The following is a 20,629-nucleotide window of genomic DNA, read 5'->3' on the forward strand; positions in this document are numbered from 1 at the left end:
AACATGTTCCACACAGCAAAAGCATTTGGCAATGCCTCAACAGACAGTGCAATGGCTGGAATCAGGGAGTTCAACATCCAGGGCAGTATTAGGGAGTCAGTGACGCTCCATTTCTTCCATTCTGAGCTCTCCTTGTCAGCCGGTTCTTCCACCGTTCCAAGAACATATCCCGTCAGTCCCTTTGTCTTCAAGATCAACAAGGCCCGCCCCCACGCTATTCAACTTGACATCATTGGGCATGAGCTCAAGCTTGAACACTTGATCCACGTGGGGCACAACAATGGCGCCACTTGCAGGAGGTAACTCCTCGGCAGCTTTCGCAGTCATGAGCTGCTCAAGTTTCTCTACAGCAGAAGTAAGTTCAGCCTCCATGATCGCCTCCCCTTTCTCCAATCAGCAGCACCAGAAGCAAAACAGCAGCAACTCTCAGTAGCAGCAGACACAGCAGCAGCACCTTGCCGCCTCCAGAACCACAGCCCCTACCAGACAGTCTGGTCGTACGAGAGTGCCTTCCAGATCGACGAGCAGACCACCGGATAGTCTGGTCCAACTCGCCGGACAGTCTGGTCCCAATCTGTTCTTCAATCTGCACACACGTAGCAGCAACCACCTCCACGCGCAGCTCCTCTCCGCCTCCAGCACCACCTCTTCTCCTACCTGCGCAGCAGCACCAAGCTCAGCAGCAGCAGAATCAGCAACTGAGGCACCAGCAGCCAACTTCACCGCCCCTCTTCCTCAGCTCAGCCGCCTCTCCCGGTCCCACTCGCTCACCCAGCAGCAGCACCTCCGCCTCGTGCGCGTGCGCAGCTCGCAGGCAGCCGCTTGTCTCCACCACGCAGCTCGCTGCCGTTTTCCCCACCGGACCTCGCCGCCTCGCCGGCGACTCTACCGCCGTCGCCTTCCTCCCTCAACCTCGCTCTCCGATACCATTTAGTTGAGAGAGGAAAGCACCTGGCGGCTGCTCGATCTAGTGTGAAGCGGCGCCCATGACGAGACAACGTCTCCTCTTCTAGGTTAGTGAATGGGCTTGGGCCTTATGGGCCAGACTGGAACATGGGCCGACATACGACATATTTACTTCTCCAATAGTAGTTCGTGTCTTGTGTGTAATTCACCTTTTTTCTTTGATGCATGTTTGGTCAAAATGAGAAATAAGAGATATTGGGAAAATAAATGTAATAGCATCGAGGAATAACCGCAATATCCACAATATTGTGATATGAATAAGAGATAATAGCTTGCTACTTGAGTGAAATTGCATTGGAGCACACGGCACCACACCCACCGGAATCTGCCCCATTCATTTGCCTCGGGATTCATACCATTATATTAGACAGTCTGTATTAGGAGATTATGAACCATGTATGTCACATAATATAGGCTTGTATTCGATATCCTTTTCGGACTGACGTTGTCAGTGAGCACAGACCTCAACCACCAGCGCCCAAAAACCTAATCAATGCACCCACGCCGCTCCTTCTCTTCACAAAGCCATCTTCCCCTGGTCGCCCATTCTCCTCTACCATCAACTGACACTGCTCATGTTCTTCTCTCCACTTTTCTGTTTCTTCTTTTCATTCCTGGTCTTCTCCTTCGGCGACGTGGAAAAAAAGCTAGGAGGAACAAGGAAGACTATGTCGCCGACGGGGAGCAACGTTGGGGACGAACGAGGTAGCCGTCCGAGCTTGCCGCGTCCCGTGCGGACACGGCCAATGACACGACGTCCGCCCTAGCCGCTGACACCAAGTCTTGCGTCCCGCGACCAGCGAGAAATGCAATCGCCGTTCTAGCTTGTCGCGTCCTGCGTGACAGCGGCCAGCGACACCGCGTCTTCCCCGGTCGCCGGCACCATGGCCTTCGTTCCTGTTGCCAGCGGTACTACATCCAATGGTCGCCGTCAAGCTCGGCATGGCACCGCGTCTTCCCAGGTCGCCGGCACCATGGTCTTCATTCCTGCAGCCACCAGATGCGTGTACGTCGTCCGCGTCCCGGTTGTCCCCATCGACGTCGAGCTCGGCATGGACGTGCTCCGCCTCAGCAACCGTGCCTGCAGCCAGCGGTACTGCATCGAGGTCGTGGGCTTCATGCTTGTGGCCTGCGTCCTTGACCTGAGCTTTGCGCGTGGTCGACGTCCCTTGACCTGTTCCCACTTGATGGTCACGAACTTTTACTCCAACACATCTCAGCCTGAGCTTCCTCGCATGGGACATGACAGAGTTGTGGGGCCGAAATAAATGTGATTCATTGTTCTTACTACGTTGTATACTTCTCGTATTGGTTGGAGGCAAAAGTAAACTGCATTAACTGTATTCATCCCGAGACAATAATGGACGTGCAGATTTGAGAGGGGTGCAGACCCGAGTGCTCCTCGTCCCCGTCCGCTGCTTGAGTCTATATTTTAAAAATTATGGCTCTTACTTTGAAGGAGGAGAGAGATTGTCAAAACTCTGAGACCGGGTTTACCTATTATTAATTTTTGTTTGTTATATTATGCTTTTTAAAGTTCACGACAACCATACAAATGGAAAATATACTAAGAGTTCTTGTAAAAAAGGCCCGCCTTATTGTCTTTGCCCCAGGCGCCCAATATGTCAGGACTGACACTGGCTCCCTGGTGATGTTTGACGGTGTTACACCGACTTTGTCACCGACAGGTGTATTCACATTTGTGGTGTTTGTCTTTGGGGCGTCCTCTGTAGCAAGATCTCTTGTCGGCTGTGCCATGTTGCCTATGTGGAGTCTTCACCACCGGTTCTTGTCCCGGGTGCTGATCCAGCAGCTGTGAGGCTTCCAATGTTGCTGATGATGCTACTGTTGCTGCCTATGAGTAGAAGGTGTCTGACTACCAGGTGGCTCTACTCTTATCATGATGAGCTGACGCCTACACTATACTTAGTGGTTTGGTGATGATGCACGGTCTGTGGCTGTCCTCTGGTGGTGTCTTGCCTCAGTTTTATTCTGATGTTGTGGGTTTCTCTACGGCCTTCAAAATGTGGCTCTACTCTTATCATGATGAGCTGACGATACTATACTTAGTGGTTTGATGACGATGCATGGTCTGTGGCTGTCCTCTGTGCTGGTGTCTTGCCTCAGTTTTATTCTGAGGCTGTGGGTTTCTCTACGGTCTTCAAGATGTGGGTCACCTTTGTCAGCTTTATCAGCCCTTGGGTGATGCTTACACAGCGGGATAATACATGAAAAGTGTATGCAAGTAATAAAAACATCTAAGGCAGAGAAGACCAGTTAAGAGAGGAAGAGGGAAAAAAAGGAGGAGAATGACATGGTTGGTGTGTAGATTCTTAGTCAGGCATGCAAAGCAACAGTCGGACCTATTTGAATGACTGATACAAGTTTAGTTTTAGGTTGATATATTTGGTTCGTGCCCAAATCCACAATACCGTCTTTTGACCATGAGCAACAATTTGGTTCTCAATGGATGATTGCCAAATTTTAGGCACGCCTATGCTTCCTTTGTTCACGCTATGTCTAGTGTATTACTTTGCTAATATGACCACACCAAACCTTTGTTAGCCAACTTTTTAGTAGGGTTTGCTTGTGCTGTGTAGTTTTGAAGTTCCTGAACTTATTTGCACTCTTGCAAATTGAAGGATTTCTACGCAACTTCATCTTTTCAGAATTTTGATCTCTGGGTTGACATAGTATATTGTTTTGCTTGTCTTCAGGGCAGTTAAAGAAATGAGTGAAAGCATGAGGAAAAATCGCCATTCAAGGGCACATAATGATGGTAGTCCAGGACATTCAAATGATTCACAGAGAAAAGTATGCTTTTGTTCTTTTAATTGTTGACATATCTTTTACTAAAATTTCAGTGATCTCAGCACAATCTGCTTCTTTTCACTCTGTAATACACTTGATAGTTTGTCGGAGCGGCTCTAAATTACTAAGTTTGGTGGTTGACAATTGCAATTGGTTCCTTGTTATATATAGGAGGAAGCAGTAGGTGACCTCAACAATGATGAGGTGTCAGTAAGAGAACCAAATGTTCAGGAGGGTTCAAGAAGGCACATTATTACTCAGAAGGCATTGTCATTACCTTCATCACCGCAGCGGTTAGGTAACCATGGTTCTAATCTTAGAGAGCCAGCTGACTTCCTTACAGCAGAAGATCTGATGTCCACTTGGAATAAAGCATTGCAATCTTCACCATTTCTGAACAAGCCATTATTGCCTTTTGAAGAATGGCATATTGGGTTCTCAGAGATTGCTGTTGGCACTCGTGTTGGAATAGGCAAGTACTATGTCTCATCCATCGGGCTATATTCTAGAAATCGGGCTATATTCGAGTAACTTTTATGAACTTGCTAGACAAACGGGATGTTTTGAATGTAATAGATGTTCTTGAAACTGAATTTCTCTAGAGACGTTTCTATTATTTAAAGCTAATGCTCATGTTTATCCTTTTAGGTTTTTTTGGGGAAGTTTTCCGTGGCATCTGGAATGGAACAGATGTAGCTATAAAAGTATTTCTGGAGCAAGATTTAACAATGGAGAATATGGAAGATTTCTGCAATGAGATCTCCATACTTAGGTTTTCATATAGCTTTGCTGCAATTTCTGTTATTCTAGCAGTTCTGTTCACTTATTATTTCCTTTTTCTTATTTTCAGCCGTCTCCGACATCCCAATGGTATTTCCTGTACAATCACTTTATAGCAGTTTCAATTTGTTTGTTTGCAGTTTTGGTTTCATTTTCTGTGCTGATCTTACCGGTCTGACTGTTTGAAAGTGTTATTTTCTATTCATGCAAGACCTGATGTAATTCAAGGTCTTCTGACAATGATTATGTTGTGCTGGACTGCAGTCATATTGTTCCTTGGTGCATGTATGAAGCCTCCTCACTTATCCCTAGTCACTGAATATATGGAAATGGGTTCCTTGTACTATTTGATTCACACAAGTGGCCAGAAAAGTAAGATCAGTTGGCGAAGGAGGCTAAAAATGCTCCGTGATATCTGTAGGTGAGCAGATACACTTGTTTATCGCTAGCATTTGGTTTTCTGGAGTACCTGGTACATCTCCTTTTAGTTGTGTAAAATCTTCATCTGATTATTTGTTTGTACAAGGGGTCTTATGTGTATGCACCGTTTGAAGATAGTTCATCGTGATCTAAAGAGTGCGAATTGCCTTGTTAACAAGCACTGGACAGTCAAGTTATGTGATTTTGGGCTCTCTCGGTTATTGTCGAATTCTGCAATGAGTGACAACTCATCTGCAGGCACTCCAGAGTGGATGGCTCCTGAGCTTATTCGTAACGAACCATTTACAGAAAAGTGTGATATCTTTAGCCTCGGAGTTATCATGTGGGAGCTTTGCACTCTGAGTAGGCCCTGGGCAGGAAAGCCGCCAGTTCAGGTAACCAACATACTTTGTACATCCCTTGCACCTCGTCACCAGATGTAAATCAACTCACACAAAGTGTTGTGTAATTTTAGGTTGTTTACTCTGTTGCGAACGAAGGGGCAAGATTGGAAATACCAGATGGACCTCTGGGTAGCTTGATAGCAGGTATATTTAAGTTTATTTACGAAAAAAGGCTTTCGCCCTGCTTTATTATATATAAAGCAACGATCAACAACAACCCGGTACAAACGCACGCCAGCACAACACACGCACACACCCAAGGCAGGATACATAGGTGCTGAGCGCAACAACACTACCCCTAGCACTACAAGAGCAACCAGGGGCTTCAACCGCGAAGAGATGAAGCCGCATACGATGAACCATGGGCTCCAAGGCGGTGCCTTCAGGAAGGTTACAACACCGGATTTTACACTTGTAGTCGACCAACATTTGGCTACAGCAATTCTTCTTTATAAATGGACAAAAGCCATTTCCTTAAAAGCTATAGAAGAGACAGATTAAACCTCATAGGGCTCGTCCCATACTTCCAGCTCTAGAATATACTGGTAATTAGTATGTGCAGAAGCACGTTAAATAGGTATGAAGGGTACAATAAATGGCAGCCCAGTGCATGTAGCTCCCTTTGGGTCTATTGTACGCTCCCTTTGGGTCTATTGTACGCAGCCCAGTGTATGAAGGGTACAATAAATAGGTATGAAGGGTCCGACCACTTTGGGTCTATTGTACGCAGCCTTTCCCTACATTTCTGCAAGAGGCTGTTTCCAGGACTTGAACCCGTGACCTCATGGTCACCTCATGGTCACAAGGCAGCAGCTTTACCACTGCGCCAAGGTTCCGTATGAAGGGTACAATACAACTTAAAATTGGTAATCTTCTAAAAGCAAAAAATATTGACATGGAGAAATAAAAGCATATACAAACAAAGATCTAGTACTCATTCTTGAAACTACTACATGATACGTGCGAAGATCAAGAGAGGAGCAGCATTTGGAGAAAGCTACAGGCTGCAGGCGGCAGATTCTCTGTTGATGGGTTCCAGGTTCATCCATAGCCTTAAGATATATTGTGTATGTCACTTGCGAATCCCTGTATTTCAGATGCATGTCAGGCCCTCCTATGCTCTCTGAATCTCATGTACCTGTTCATTGTCCGACAACAGCCGTAGACCTTCAGATCCTCATCGCGTGGCTGGAGTGTAGTCACAAAGCGGTACGCAGAGTCACTTAAGCCGTCGTCTGAGCATCATCCGATCTCCATCTGCCGGCTATGATCAAATCACTGTAGCACGCGCACTTACTGTACCTGTTCATGTCGCTGTCGGGCTGCTTTTACCTTCAGTGAACTTTTCCTCTTTATAAAGACCTCAGATCCCATCGGGAGAGGCATCGAATGTAAACTGGGTTGTAACCCTAGCCGCCACTGGAGTGGTTGGCCTACTTTCCTCTTCTTGTAAGAACCCTAGCGAGTTTCCTCTGAAATCAAGCAAGAATTCCTCCCTCGCCCTCCCTGTTTGTGTTCTTTATTCTGTTTGGTGTGAAAGCTTCCTGCTTTCATAAACCCTGACGGAATCATGGCTCTCAACTCTTAACTCCGCGGACACGGATCTCCTCGAGCTCAAGTCCCTCCAGTTAGATGTGCAAACACTCCAACAACAGCGAGCTGCAGATCGCCAAGAATTCATCGAGTTCAGCCACTCGGTCAATCAAAAATTTGCTGTTTTCAAAGCAGTTTTTCCAAAGTTTAGTCGAGTTTGGATGGTTTCTTCTCAAACCAACCGAATCTGGGCAAACGCCTACTGACTGAAGGCCCTCCGGGCACTCCTGAAAACCTACCAGTCCACAAAGATGCGGGGATTTCACCTGGACAAGGCAGCATCAACCAAGCAGCACCTAAAGTCCATGGCCTGGTGACCACTGTTGTGCCTGATCCCACCACCAAGGAAAATCCAGCCGAGCTGGCTGCCAGACACCCATACAGGCACCCCAATTATGGACAGCAACAACAGCACAATACTGTGCAACCTTACAAACCAGACACTCCTCTGTACTTAACTGATGAAGATGGTGGAGAACAGGGTCACAAACAAGCAAGGAACAGAAGCAGAAGCCCACATGATACTAGGAGAGGGTTTGTCAGTGTCAAACCTGCAAAATTACATATCCCTGAGTTCTCTGGAGAGGACACTGAACATTGGATTCAGACTTTGGAGCAGTACTTTGACACTTCTCGAACACCCCTGGAACAGTGGACTGAACTTGCTGTGTCATACCTCCAGGGCACTGCAGTTCAATGGTGGAGAGGCACTGGTTTTCATGCTTCTACCCTGCCCTGGCACAGACTGCAGGTACATAGGAGATAGATTTGCAGAAAGTTCAATTTGTGACAATTTCATGGCGTGTCCCAAACTGGAACTGTGGGACAGTACATCGAACAGTTTGAGAGGTCCTTGAACCTAATGAGAAGAGATAACCTCAGCCTTCCAGATGATTACTACACAAATAGTTTCATAGCTGGCTTATCTGATTATATCCAAGCCCACTTGCAGTGCAACAAACCAAAAGATTTGCAAGATGCCATGTGGATGGCAAGAAGACTTGAACAAGCATCTACTGTAAAGAAGCCTGTCTTTACCCCCTTCTCTGTCAGAAGACAAGTGAACTTTGATTTAACCAAGACATCCACAGTTCCACAACTAAACTTGCCATCCAACCAGGCCCTCATCCAACAAGCAAGACAGAAGGGAATTTGCTTCAGGTGCAAAGAACCCTGGGTACCTGGACATAGACAAGTTTGTAAACTCAGCCAGAAAAATCAGATCCAAGCACTACAAGCACAAACTGAGGAACCACCTGAGATTGTTTACATCATTGAAAGTGATGAAGATCTGGCTGAATTCCAAGCCTTGCAAGGAGAAGAACAACTGAAAATATCCATGCATGCTCTTATGGGAATTGCTGCTACTAGCAATACCTTCATTGTGAATCTGCAGATAGGATCATCTGCCAGTGCAACAGCCTTCATTGACAGTGGAAGTACATCCACTTTCATGTCTCCTGCTCTTGCTGACAAAATATCTGTCCCTACTGTAGCAACTAAGAGATTGAAAGTACAAGTTGCAAATGGTGGAACTTTGTGGACACAATTTATGTGCAAGTCCTGCTCCTACTCCATCCAGGGAAATGATTTCACTAGTGATTTTAGGATTATGCAACTAAAAGGCTATGACATTATACTTGGCACTGATTGGCTCAAGAAATACAGTCCTGTAGAGATGAACTTCATTCTCATGACAATGAAGATCACTGATACTAATGGAGCTCAGGTTTTATTCCATGATGAAACAAACCAACTGCTGCACCAGTACCTGAAGTTCTCAATTTCACAAGACTAGTAGATCAACCTGATTGTGGACTACTCCTGCTGGTTTCCTCTGTCCTGGAAAAAAGCAAAGAACTACCTACCAGCTGCCCTCCTGCCATACAGGACATATTGAATGAAAATGTGGACTTATTTCAAGAGCCAACAACACTACCTCCTGCTAGATTCTGCGATCATGCCATTCCCCTGACCCCATATGCTAAAATCATCAACCAAAGAGCTTACAGACTTCCACACCACCAAAAGATGCCCTGGAAGAAATTATCAACAACATGATGCTGAGACACATCATCCAACACAGTTCCAGTCCTTATTCATCTCCTGCTATATTAGTCAAAAAGAAGGATGGGACTTGAAGACTTTGCAATGACTACAGGAAGCTGAATGCTATGACAATCAAGAATAAATATCCTATTCCTGTCATTGAAGATCTCCTAGATGAACTGCATGGGGCAAAATATTTTTCCAAAATAGATCTCAAGAGTGGGTATCACCAATTTAGAATGAAGCCTGAGGACATTGAGAAAACAGCTTTCTCCACTCACATGGGCCACTATGAGTATATTGTCACGCCCTTTGAGTTGACAAATGCACCTGCCACTTTCCAATCCCTCATGAACTATTTATTTGCCAAGTATCACAGAAAATTTGTGGTTGTGTTCTTTGATGATATTGAGTGAAACTTTGGAAGAGCATAAAGAGCACCTCAGAGAAGTATTCAGAGTGCTGAGAGAAAACCAGCTCTCTGTAACTTAGCCAAGTGCACTTTTGGACAAACTAGTGTGGAATACCTGGGCCACATCATCACTGCTGAAGGTGTAGCAACAGACCCTGCTAAGATTGAGGCCGTCACTAACTGGCCTGCTCCTACCAACATCACTGAACTCAGGGGACTTTTAGGGCTTGCAGGCTACTACAGGAGGTTTATACAGGGTTATGGAGTTGTGGGCAGGCCTCTCTTTGATGCTCTAAAAAAGGGCAACTTTCACTGGTCTACCACTCAAGAACAAGCATTCCAGGACCTTAAACTTAGACTCACAGATGCCCCTGTCTTGGCCCTCCCTAACTTTTCCAAGCCTTTCATCTTGGAAGCAGATGCTAGTGGCTATGGTTTTGGTGCTGTCCTCATGCAGGAAGGAAGGCCCATTGCTTATATGAGCAAATCTCTTGGCCCTAAAGCCCAGACCATGAGCATTTATGACAAGGAAACTATGGCAATTATGGAAGCTTTAAAAGAATGGAAACATTATTTTGCCAGCTCTTCCCTGATCATCAGAACAGATCAACAGTCTCTCAAATAAATCCATGAGCAGAAACTTACACAAGGCATCCAACACAAGTTACTGGTCAAACTCCTGGGCTACAACTACACAATTGAGTAAGGGAAGAGAAAACAGAGCAGCTGATGCACTCTCTAGAGTGAGACACTGCTTGAGCTCTTTAGCTGCTAGTTCTGTTGTTCCCTTGTGGATCACTGAAGTTGTCAAATCTTATTCCATGGACCGCAAGTACAAGGCCATCATTACTGAGCTGGCACTTGATCCCCAAGCTCATCCTAATTACACATTCCAACATGGCATCCTCAGATTTAAGAACGAAATTGTGATTGGCAACAACACTTCCCTCAGACAGGATTTAATCTAGACATTCCATAAGTTTGAACTTGGAGGACACTCTGGAGAAAGAGCAACTTACCAGAGAATACACTTGCTATGTCACTGGTCTGGCCTGCAATAAGATGTGATTGCATATGTTAAAGCATGCCCTGTTTGCCAGCTCAATAAATCTGAAAATACCCCATATTCTGGCCTTTTACAGCCCTTGCCAATTCCTGACTTTGCCTGGTGCCACATAAGCATGGACTTTGTGGAAGGTCTGTCAATGTTTGAAAACAAAAACCTTATACTGGTGGTTGTTGACAGGTTCACTAAATATGCCCATTTCCTCTCTATGAAGCACCCTATCACTGTTCAATCTGTTGCCAAACGAGTAAATTGCAGGAAACCACCACTTTGAAGGCTAGGTTTGCAGAAAACACTACGTTACATTTTTTTTGCAGAAAACACCACGTCTTGTGTAATCTTTTTGCAAAAACCACTGATCGGTGGATCTTGCTATGTAAAGTGAGATTATGACAGATGGGTCCCATTTTTTGCTAACATGGCATAACATTTTACCAAAGACAGCGCTAGACGGGTAAAAAAGCGAAAACACGCGCAAGTTTTTCCCCCTGTGCTGCCCAGGCCCTTGCCCTGTCATGCCATCACAGTCAGCCGCCAGAGGAGAGAAGCCCCCCATCCCACGTGCCGTCGCACATAGCAGCCCGCCGGAGCTCCAACCCTCGACCTCGTCTGCCCTCTTCTCTCTCTCTCTCTCTCTCTCTCTCTCTCAACCCTCCTCCCAGCGCCGCCACCTCCCTCCTCCGGGCGAAGGTTGCCAGGAAGAAGACAAAGCCGGTGAACTGCATGCCGGCCGCCGCCTTCCTCGGCCTCGATGGCGCCGGTCACCACCATGCGCCAGCGCCGCCGTGCTCACCTCCCTGCCCTGCAGCGCTCCCGCCTCTGCCCGGCCGTGCCCGCAGCAATGCCAGCCGCGCCACCGCCGCCCTGCTCCGTCCGCGCTCGCCGCTGCTCTGCCAGCCGCGCCGCTGCCGCCCTGCTTCGCCAGCGCCCGCCGCCGCCGCGCTCCGAGGAGGAAGATGGAGAGAGGAGGCTGCGCTCCGCGGCCACCGAGGATGGAGAAGGAGAGAGGAAGATGCGGTGTCTCAGGCGAGGGAGCGGCTGCCCGGCCTCCTGTGTGTCGGCGGCCGCCCTGCTCTGCCCGCCGCCGCCGCGCTCCGAGGAGGAAGATGGAGAGAGGAGGCTGCGCTCCGCGGCCACTGAGGATGGAGAAGGAGAGAGGAAGATGCGGTGTCTCAGGCGAGGGAGCGGCTGCCCGGCCTCCTGTGTGTCGGCGCCGGGCGGAGGATCTGGCAGGAGAGATGGGGATTGAAGGGAGTGGGCTAATTGCATGTCTTCTTTTTGATTCAGGGGTTTCTGTGTCAAAACTAAGGGCTAGTTGTAAATTCAGAATAGAAGTGATCTGGCACGCATATAGGCAAAAAAGGGCCCTAACTGTCATAAGCATGCTCGGTGGAGACAAATCCGCCGATCAGTGTTATTTGCAAAAAGATTACTGAAGACATGGTGTTTTCTGCAAAAAAACTGTATTGTAGTGTTTTTCGCAAACCTAACCTTCAAACTAGTTGTTTTCTGCAATTTACTCGGCGCCAGACAGTTTTGAGACCACATATTCAAACTCCATGGCCTCCCCAGTGTTATTGTAACTGACAGGGACAATTTTCACCAGTAACCCATGGCAGAAACTTTTCAAAACACTGGGCATCAAGCTTCACATGAGTACTTCATACCACCCCTAGTCTGATGGGCAGACAGAAAGGGTTAACCAATGCTTGGAAAATTACCTCGGTGCATGGCTTTCCAACAGCCTACTAAGTGGCACTCCTGGCTGGCACTAGCTGAATTGTGGTACAACACCACTTTCCACACCTCTCTGAAAATGACTCCTTTTCAGGCTCTATATGGTTTCCCACCCCCCATGGTTGCTGAATCCAGTCTGCCTGATTTTCTGTGTGAGGACTCACCTGACTTGCTGCTCAACAAGGACCTAGCTCACCAAGTGATCAAGCAAAATTTGCAGAAAGCACAAGAAAGAATGAAAGAGAAAAGAAAGGATCTTCCAGGAAGGTGATATGGTGTATCTCAAGATCCAACCATACAGACATACCTCTCTCAGTATCCATAGACATTTGAAACTACACTCCCAAGTAGCCTTTCAGAATTCTCAAAAGAGTGGGTAATCATGCTTATCAGTTCTGCCTGAAGGGTGCAAGCTTCATAACACATTCCATGCGAGTCAGCTCAAGCAACACATTGGTACACATGTCATTCCCACCCCCCACCTGCCATTGGTGACTGAACGAGGGCAGATACAACTCCAACCTGAAGCTATCCTAGACAGAAAATTAATTCCTCGACCTCAAGGTGATATCTCTATTCCTGTGGTCAGATGGTTGGTGAAATGGCTCAATTTACCTGTAGAAGAAGCTAGCTGGGAGGATTCTGCATTTATCCAGAAAATCTTCCCAGATTTCCAGCCTTGAGGACAAATCTGATCTTCACATGGGGGTATTGTCAGGCCCTTTGCTCTCTGAATCTCCTGTACCTGTTCATCGTCCGACAACAGCCGTAGACCGTCATATCCTCATCGCGTGGCTGGAGTGTAGTCCGAAGTGGTACACAGTTACTTAAGCCGTCATCTGAGCATCGTCCGATCTCCATCCATCGGCTATGGCACTTACTGTACCTGTTCATGTCGTTGTCAGGCTGCTTTTACCTTCAGTAAACTTTTCCTCTTTATAAAGACCTCAGATCCTATCGGGAGAGGCATCGAATGTAAACTGGGTTGTAACCCTAGCCGCCACTGGAGTGGTTGGCCTACTTTCCTCTTCTTGTAAGAACCCTAGCGAGTTTCCTCTGAAATCAAGCAAGAATTCCTCTGAAATTCCATGTGTTTGTGTTCGTCAGTTAGTTAGAGCCTGACAATACATAGGATCCAACTGTTCCAGTTGCTCCCAACTGTGAACCGCCTGATTGAAATTCCAGTGGCTGTTATTGGTCCATATTGGTGCACTACGTAGGATTGTAGATATAATTATACTTGTCCCACGGTGGAATCCTAGTTACACAAAATAGTTGCTGTGCTATTATACAAATGGTATGTGTTGGCAACCTGCATACATCTATTTGCCAAATCTGCTTACTTTTGAAATATATGCATACATACAAAATTCAGTGATACCTAAGCTCCGGTCAAGAACTTGATGTTGACCGTGTGAAACATGTTGCAATTTTGTTCGGTAGATTGCTGGACAGAACCGGAGAAGCGACCAAGCTGCCAGGAGATCCTGACCCGTTTGCTTGATTGCGAGTACACCTTATGTTGAGCTATTTTAGCGCTAGTATGTATAGCGGCTAGAGGCAACACATTGGTTTGGTTTATACATCATTTCTTTTCCCCCTTTTCACCATTTTGACATCTTTGAGATGTAAATTATCGAACTTAAGTATAATAATAAGAACTTCTCATAGCATCCTGAATATTACACCATTGTCTTGGATTAAGCAATTTCCATTATAGTTGTGTATTTCTTTGTTCATGTGATGGAAATGCTTATGGGATGTACCATTTGTCTAATATAAGTTTGACATAGCTATTATGTATTGTTACAGTTTAGATTTATCTGGGTGGGGAGCTGGGAGAACTAGATGATACCCCGCGTGTTGCAGCGGGACTTATGCTTCTCAATTGTTGCAAAGTGAATTGAAATATCACGTGACAATTGAAATGCTTGCTGACAACTATGCCTTACTTCTAAATTAATTGAAGAAATTTGAAGATCATATTGCCTTGAATTTTTGTTAGTGAAAAACCATTACATGTTGCGCCATTCCATTGCACAATAGTACAATATGTGCACAAAGATCCATTACAATGGATTATTACCAGACAACCCAGAGTACACAGTATTCTTTGCGAGAATGGGTTCTTCATGCTTAATCTGCAACAGAAAAAGGCAGCTATTGAAAATTTGAAATCTGACTGAATATGAAAAGAATGAACCGATGGAGGATATCAAGATTTAATTATACATATGTCAGATTAGAACGCTCCAAGCTAGATTCAAATTAACAATGGCAAGGAGATCTCATTACTACAGGACCATATTTTTCAGAATTTAGAATAACAAAATTGTTATTCTTATACCACTAATGTTTCCATAATAATCAAATAAAAAGAAAACAACAAATACATGTAAAGTTGAGACTTCTATAAAAGATCTCAGGAATATTGATTTGATACAGTTAAACCGAACACATGATGTAATGAGTGTAATACATCAGTAATCTAAGTTTGGTTAAATCTTGGTCCACATCAAAACTGAAAAGATAACACCTAGGGAAAAATTGCAGTCAATCAAATTTTGCGCGACTGGAAGGTAATCACTGAGAGTGGTCAGGGCCCCAGGGCCGACGTCGGCACAGTGGCATCCTCCATGAGGCGCTCTGCTTCCAGGGCCGGCAGCCGGACCCCAAAAGACCTCGTCGTTGTGAGGAACACCTCCACGTCACTTACCCTATCAATTGTATGTTGGAGATCAATTCAGTGATAAAATCCACAAACAAAATCGTTAGTCACATAACACCCACTCAGGTTGACCATACCTAGATACGCTGCCTCTGTCCATGCATCATAAGTTCACTAGGTAGGAAGTGCGGCTTGCCACACCCAGCAGCACCGTTGCCGGGTATAGTAATATCCAACCTGCTAATAGAGTCATTAAAGCATTGCAAATATAAAAAATAGCATAATGTAGTTGTGTTTACCAACTAATTTACAGTCGTTTAACATTGCACCTGATCCAGTCTTATGAAAAATTAGATAGTTAAAACTCTATTAGAGTTGCCATGTACTTAAGTATTTGGTAGCAACATTGGTAATTTTAATCAGACACAAAGAATGGATCGAAAATCAAAGAGAGCATCAAAAGGCTCAACAAATTACACTACAGGGACCAGCTAACTATTTAAGAAACAGTCGCCAACAAATATATAGTTAAACAACATCCATACCTAGTCCTCGACTTCCTTGTCATTACATACCATATTATAGGTAAATAAAGTACAAACCGGATCCTGGGCAGCAATTCAGATAACTCAACACCAAGTTCCATGCATTTAGACAGAGGTCGGCGTGATTCGTTATTACATACTGCATCTACCAAAAGAGAGCACAAATTCAGGCTTCTCGCTTATAAGAGGCATAATACTGAAGCGTGTCTTTCGAGATTCTCAACAACAGTGGATAGCTGCAGAGAGGAGCATGTATGCTGCTTAAACACTGATAAATTCTGTAGATGCTATAGGAAATGATTTTAAAAACCAGCTTACATGCGACCCATGCATTTAGTCTTTAAAGACTAAAGTCCTGCGGGCAGTAGGATGGGACTTTGTTTTTTGCTGGGCATGTGGTATGTTTCATTGGGAAAGCAACAAACATGAGTAATACATATAGTTGTAGAAGTCTGAAGAGTAGGAGGGAGGGTATGTCAGTTTCAGTGAGGCCATCCTAGAGGTCAATGTCCATTTTTGGCACAAGTTTTAGGTAAGAATGATACTTGGACAGTAAATAAAAAAACAACTGATTAGAGTTATTTCTCAGTTTAGATAGAAAAGAAAGAACCAATGATTGTTTACATATAGCAGAATTATGTCTGAGTTCAGATCAAAAAGAAATAGGCACCGATTGTTTCCATATAGCAGAATAAATGCTAGGTGAGTAATTTGTTGATGCCAAAATAACATAATTAGATACATATCCATAATTAGTTAAAACCATGGAAAGAAATCATATATAGTATAAGCTGGAAGACATAGTACGTCAAATCTGAAGGAGAAGCACTCTAGATAACAACCATTGATTTGATAATCAGCAACATCAATATAAATGAGAACAATCTTTAACCGTAGTATCCTATACAACACCTGCAAAACACAATTAGCTTACTCTACCTATATAACTTCCTTGGAGAGGTCGAACGAGAAAAAGACGAAGGGTACCTGACCAATGGGGACGAGATCGCTTCTTTGGTGTGCTCCCTCTCCGGTCAAACCACAAGACAACCCTCCGCCACGGCACCGACCGAACTGCAAATCACCCAGAAATATCAATAGTCATCCAGAAACAGGGTACGCCATGCGAGTTCTGCATCATGCCAGTTCTGAATATGGTAGGGAGGTTTAATATATCAAATAGCTGAGGCATAATAGGTTGCATTTGCCTAATATATGAAGTATGTCAGATGTTAATAGATTAAGTAAATTACTTAGTACCATGGATTTCGGTGGTGAAAAACATAAAACACTATGTATATTGAATGTTAAATTAGACAAATTCAAATTATTATTCAGAATGTTACAGCCAAAAATAGTGCACCCAAGCAAAAAATCAGTGGCACTGAGATGCATGGTGACATCTTCTTACTGGCCTCCTTTCCAACAGAAGTTCAATAAGCACTGCACTAATAGACTAACTGAACATGAAAGACACAAACATCGCGAAAACTAAAAAAATTGCTATATACTTTCTATCTCCTATAGGACACTGATTTATGATAACAGAAATCTGAGGGTGAGCCCTCGTCGTTAAGTAAAACTATATATTTTCTATAAAAATTCCTGCAAGAGTAAATTAATAACATCCTTGCCTTCAAGTGAACCCAACATTTTGGTGGACATATCAGAGGCGGGGAAAGAGAGAGTAAACAGAACATACATGCATTTTATTTCCTTCAAAATTTGTGCTTTCATGCATAAAGAAACAATGACTGCCCGTTAGACTATCACAAAGAAACTCCAAGGAAATTAAACCGTAACAGTAGGAGACTGGAAACTAAAGAGGGAATATGTTGAGGCAGCCTCTATACAGTAGGAGGGATTAGCTAAATTCTGTTGCTTGTAAAAGAACTACCATAATGTGACTGGCATTGATCATTCACATGATCAAGTCATGTGTGTACCAAGACAAAATCAAATACATGGTACCGACACATTGATGCATAAAACAAAAAGATTCCTTGCCTATTGGCATTACAGACCACGATTCCGCTAACAAAAGAAATGCAAAATTGGCATTACAGATCACAACTCCGCTCACTAAAATAATCAAGGGAAGTACAAAGAATATATATATAGACACACACACACACAACATATTTGGACTGTGTACAGCAGCAGAAACCAGAAGGAACAATAATAAAAACAGAGCATCCGAAACAGAGTGTCTCCCGAGTAGAGGACGGTGGCATGAATAATAATGCAGTGATGGATTGCAAAAGAAAAAGAGAACAGAGGATTATTGCATTATTATTCATGGCACGGCTCAACACCTATATACTCCTTTTCAAATTGGAGTATATTCATTTCATTTCAGTGCATACATTTCATTTCAGTGTATAGCAACATAAAAGGAGCAAAGCAACCAGCAATGGAGAAGAGGCACTTACCGTGGACAAGGGAGAAGAGGCTGCCGTTGGGGTAGTAGTCGCTCCTCCTCTGCCTGCTCCACGTCGACGGCCACACGCCCGAGCCTCGACGCGGTCACGGCCGTTGCAACCTGCCATGGACGAAGTTGACTTAAAGTTAAGTTCAGGTCTGTTTCAGAATGAACAACAACATATGCATGCAGAGAGCATGTATCAACACAGCACCCACATGCATGATAATGATCCAGAGCTATAAAATCTTAAGACTTCAGATTACTTCAGAGTACACTCTAGCTTGAAGTAACAGGCGTGATTGACCTTACATTAGGGCCCAGAAAAGTAGGGGTTGTTGTTGAGGTTCAGGATCCTGTGTGCTTTGAGTGCTACCGCCTGGCAGAGTAAATCATCTCTAGCCCTGGAATTTGTAACCAGCAGAAAAAGGAATGTCTACAATCAATCTCCATGCATGACGAAGAGCTAGCTTGATGGATCGATGACGATTGCTCACCTTCTCTAGGAGGAACATGCGGTCGATGAACTGCCCGGAAACCTTGTCCAGCTCCACAACATCGGTGACCTGCAGCGGTCAGAGAGAGGGATGGTGAGCAGAAGCAGCGCGAGATTGACGGGGAGAGGAGTCTCGCGTCTTTAATCGAACGTGTCTCACCTTGAGTCCTCGACGTCTCTGCAGCCCGTATTCTAAAGCAAGCTCGGCACAGGCATAATTTGCAAGATCTTGGGCATGAAATGAACGCCAAAAGTGAGTGCACCAACAACGGAAAGAAACGCTAAAAGGGAATATAGAGCAGAAACCAACCCAAAATGCAAGCAAGAATTTTTAAAAGGGAACATAGAGCAGCATGAGCATGAGGCATAGAAAAATGGGGTCACCTTAAGATCAAGAATCAGTGATTCTCTCTCAGTTCAAATCAGAAGGAAAGAACCACTATTATTGATTAGAGTTATTTGTAATTAGGCAAAGCACTACAACACTGGATCCTAAGCAACAGTTGAGGCATACAAAACTACAAGTGTTTGTTCTTTTCATATATAAACAACCTTTAGTATCTCAACCAGAACCAAAGCAAAACAAAAATCATGGTTAAGTAACCAGAAAGGAAGAATGAACCTTTTTGGAATTTTAAAGTAGCAAGACATGAAAAGTTCTTTTTTTTTGCCTTCAATACTACACACATTAGGGGAGGTAGCTATAGTTTTATTGCATAGTGGGCTCAGATTCGCCTTTCCTCGATCATATAACCTACCCCCATCATCTCTTATCACCAGATCAATCTGTTTATACAGTAGAGCTGCCCTGGTTATCACTCAACAAGAATGACCATCCAAGGACAACAACAACAAGTATCACAAGATAAAAAAGGATTCTAGAGACAAGAGGGAGGATCCAACTTGATACCCACAGGTGCCTCAATTGCTCAAAGGCACACTAATTGCAGCCAAGGTAATCATCATCGCCCTAGCACGAACACCACTTGAGCATAAATAAGCAACACCTTTAAATACAAATAAAAATGGTTCAGGGTTCATTGCATAGCTGCCATGGACGCCATCACCAGCGTCGCTGGTCTGCCGCCCTCCTTCGTGGCCGTTGTCGCCGTCGTCGTGGTTGGTGGGAGCCACCTGTGTGGGAGGGAGGGAGGGAGGCGGCTGCAGGAGCGAGTGAGAGAGGAGGCGACCTGATGTAGGGTGGAACCCTAGATGGCCGATCTTTCACGAAAGGAGCGGATCCCAACGAGGAACGCGAGGGGATAACGTGGAGAAACACGAGAGAAATCACTCAACCAACAAGAATAGATCACACATGCGCTAGATCGATAAACACAAAGGTGAGATACAAGATCCAAGTCCAACAAAGGACGATACAAAGGTAACTGGTTCTTCTCCATGAGGAGGTCTTGAAGGGGCCACCCAAGAGGGGGTCTTGAATCCGCTTGGAAGGATCTTCTCCGGTGGAGGCGCGTCTCCGAGGAGAAAGGTAACCAAGTGGATGAGCAAAGCTCTCACACAAACATGAGTAATCCTTTGCTGACCCTAATTCAGAGCTAGGGGACGAGTACTTATGGTCAAAAGGGGTAAGTTGGGGTCACACGGGTCGTTGACCCTTTCACTGCGCACAGGCAGGCCGGTAGTACCGGTCACGGGGGCGGTTGTTCCGTTGGGAACTCATGCAGGGCGGAAATACCGGACATGGAAGGTGGTAGTACCGCTGGGAGGTCAGGCGCTGGCTTCTGGAGGTGAACGTCGAAAGGGGCCAGCGGTTGTACCGGTTGTCGGGGCGGTAGTACCGGTCTTTTGGTAGTTACCGGTACATCCGGTGCAGTACCGGCCTTGCACCGCTCGATCACAGAAGGTGGACCGGTTGTTGGGCGGTAGTCGGCCGGTTGTTCCGCGCTGGCGGTAGTTGGGCGGTTGTTCCGGTCCTTCAGGGCTGGGCAGATTGTCTCCATGCTCTTGATGTCCATCTTGCACCATTCCTTCCCCTTGGTTGCTTACATGGTACCTAAGCACACAAAGCATCTCCGTTTGAGGTAGTAGCCATGTCTCAAGTGGGTCAAGGGGGAGTTCAACAAGGAGAGAGTTAACCTCGTTCTCGATGGCTCTCGCATGAGCTCTTGTCATTGGTCCAAGTGGTGTCGTGGGAGATGTAGGTAGGTCCATGGGGATGGCCTTGGGATGCTTCGCATCATCTCCCCCCCCCTTGTGAAAGATCCGACCTCGGATCAAAATCTTCATCACCATGGTAGGG

The 20,629-nt window shown here is 45.2% G+C and overlaps 1 protein-coding gene across 3 annotated transcripts in view; it reads left to right on the forward strand.

The window, feature by feature from the left end:
- LOC123144505 (serine/threonine-protein kinase EDR1) overlaps positions 1-14,070 on the forward strand; it is a 51,493-nt gene extending 37,423 nt beyond the window's left edge. For 2 of the 3 annotated variants that reach the window (XM_044563682.1, XM_044563683.1), the window contains exons 10-17: positions 3,684-3,780; positions 3,949-4,249; positions 4,426-4,549; positions 4,628-4,647; positions 4,822-4,978; positions 5,084-5,372; positions 5,453-5,525; positions 13,682-13,977. In XM_044563682.1, the coding sequence (XP_044419617.1) occupies positions 3,684-3,780; positions 3,949-4,249; positions 4,426-4,549; positions 4,628-4,647; positions 4,822-4,978; positions 5,084-5,372; positions 5,453-5,525; positions 13,682-13,764 (1,144 nt within the window). In that variant the 3' untranslated portion in view covers positions 13,765-13,977. Of the gene's footprint in view, positions 1-3,683; positions 3,781-3,948; positions 4,250-4,425; positions 4,550-4,627; positions 4,648-4,821; positions 4,979-5,083; positions 5,373-5,452; positions 5,526-13,681; positions 13,978-14,050 lie in introns of those variants that run through there. The other variant, XM_044563684.1, reaches the window with a different exon arrangement.
- Positions 14,071-20,629: the final 6,559 nt, after the last annotated feature.

The sequence above is a fragment of the Triticum aestivum genome, chromosome 6D, assembly GCF_018294505.1.
Source record: "Triticum aestivum cultivar Chinese Spring chromosome 6D, IWGSC CS RefSeq v2.1, whole genome shotgun sequence".
In the NCBI taxonomy this organism is placed as follows: domain Eukaryota; kingdom Viridiplantae; phylum Streptophyta; class Magnoliopsida; order Poales; family Poaceae; genus Triticum; species Triticum aestivum.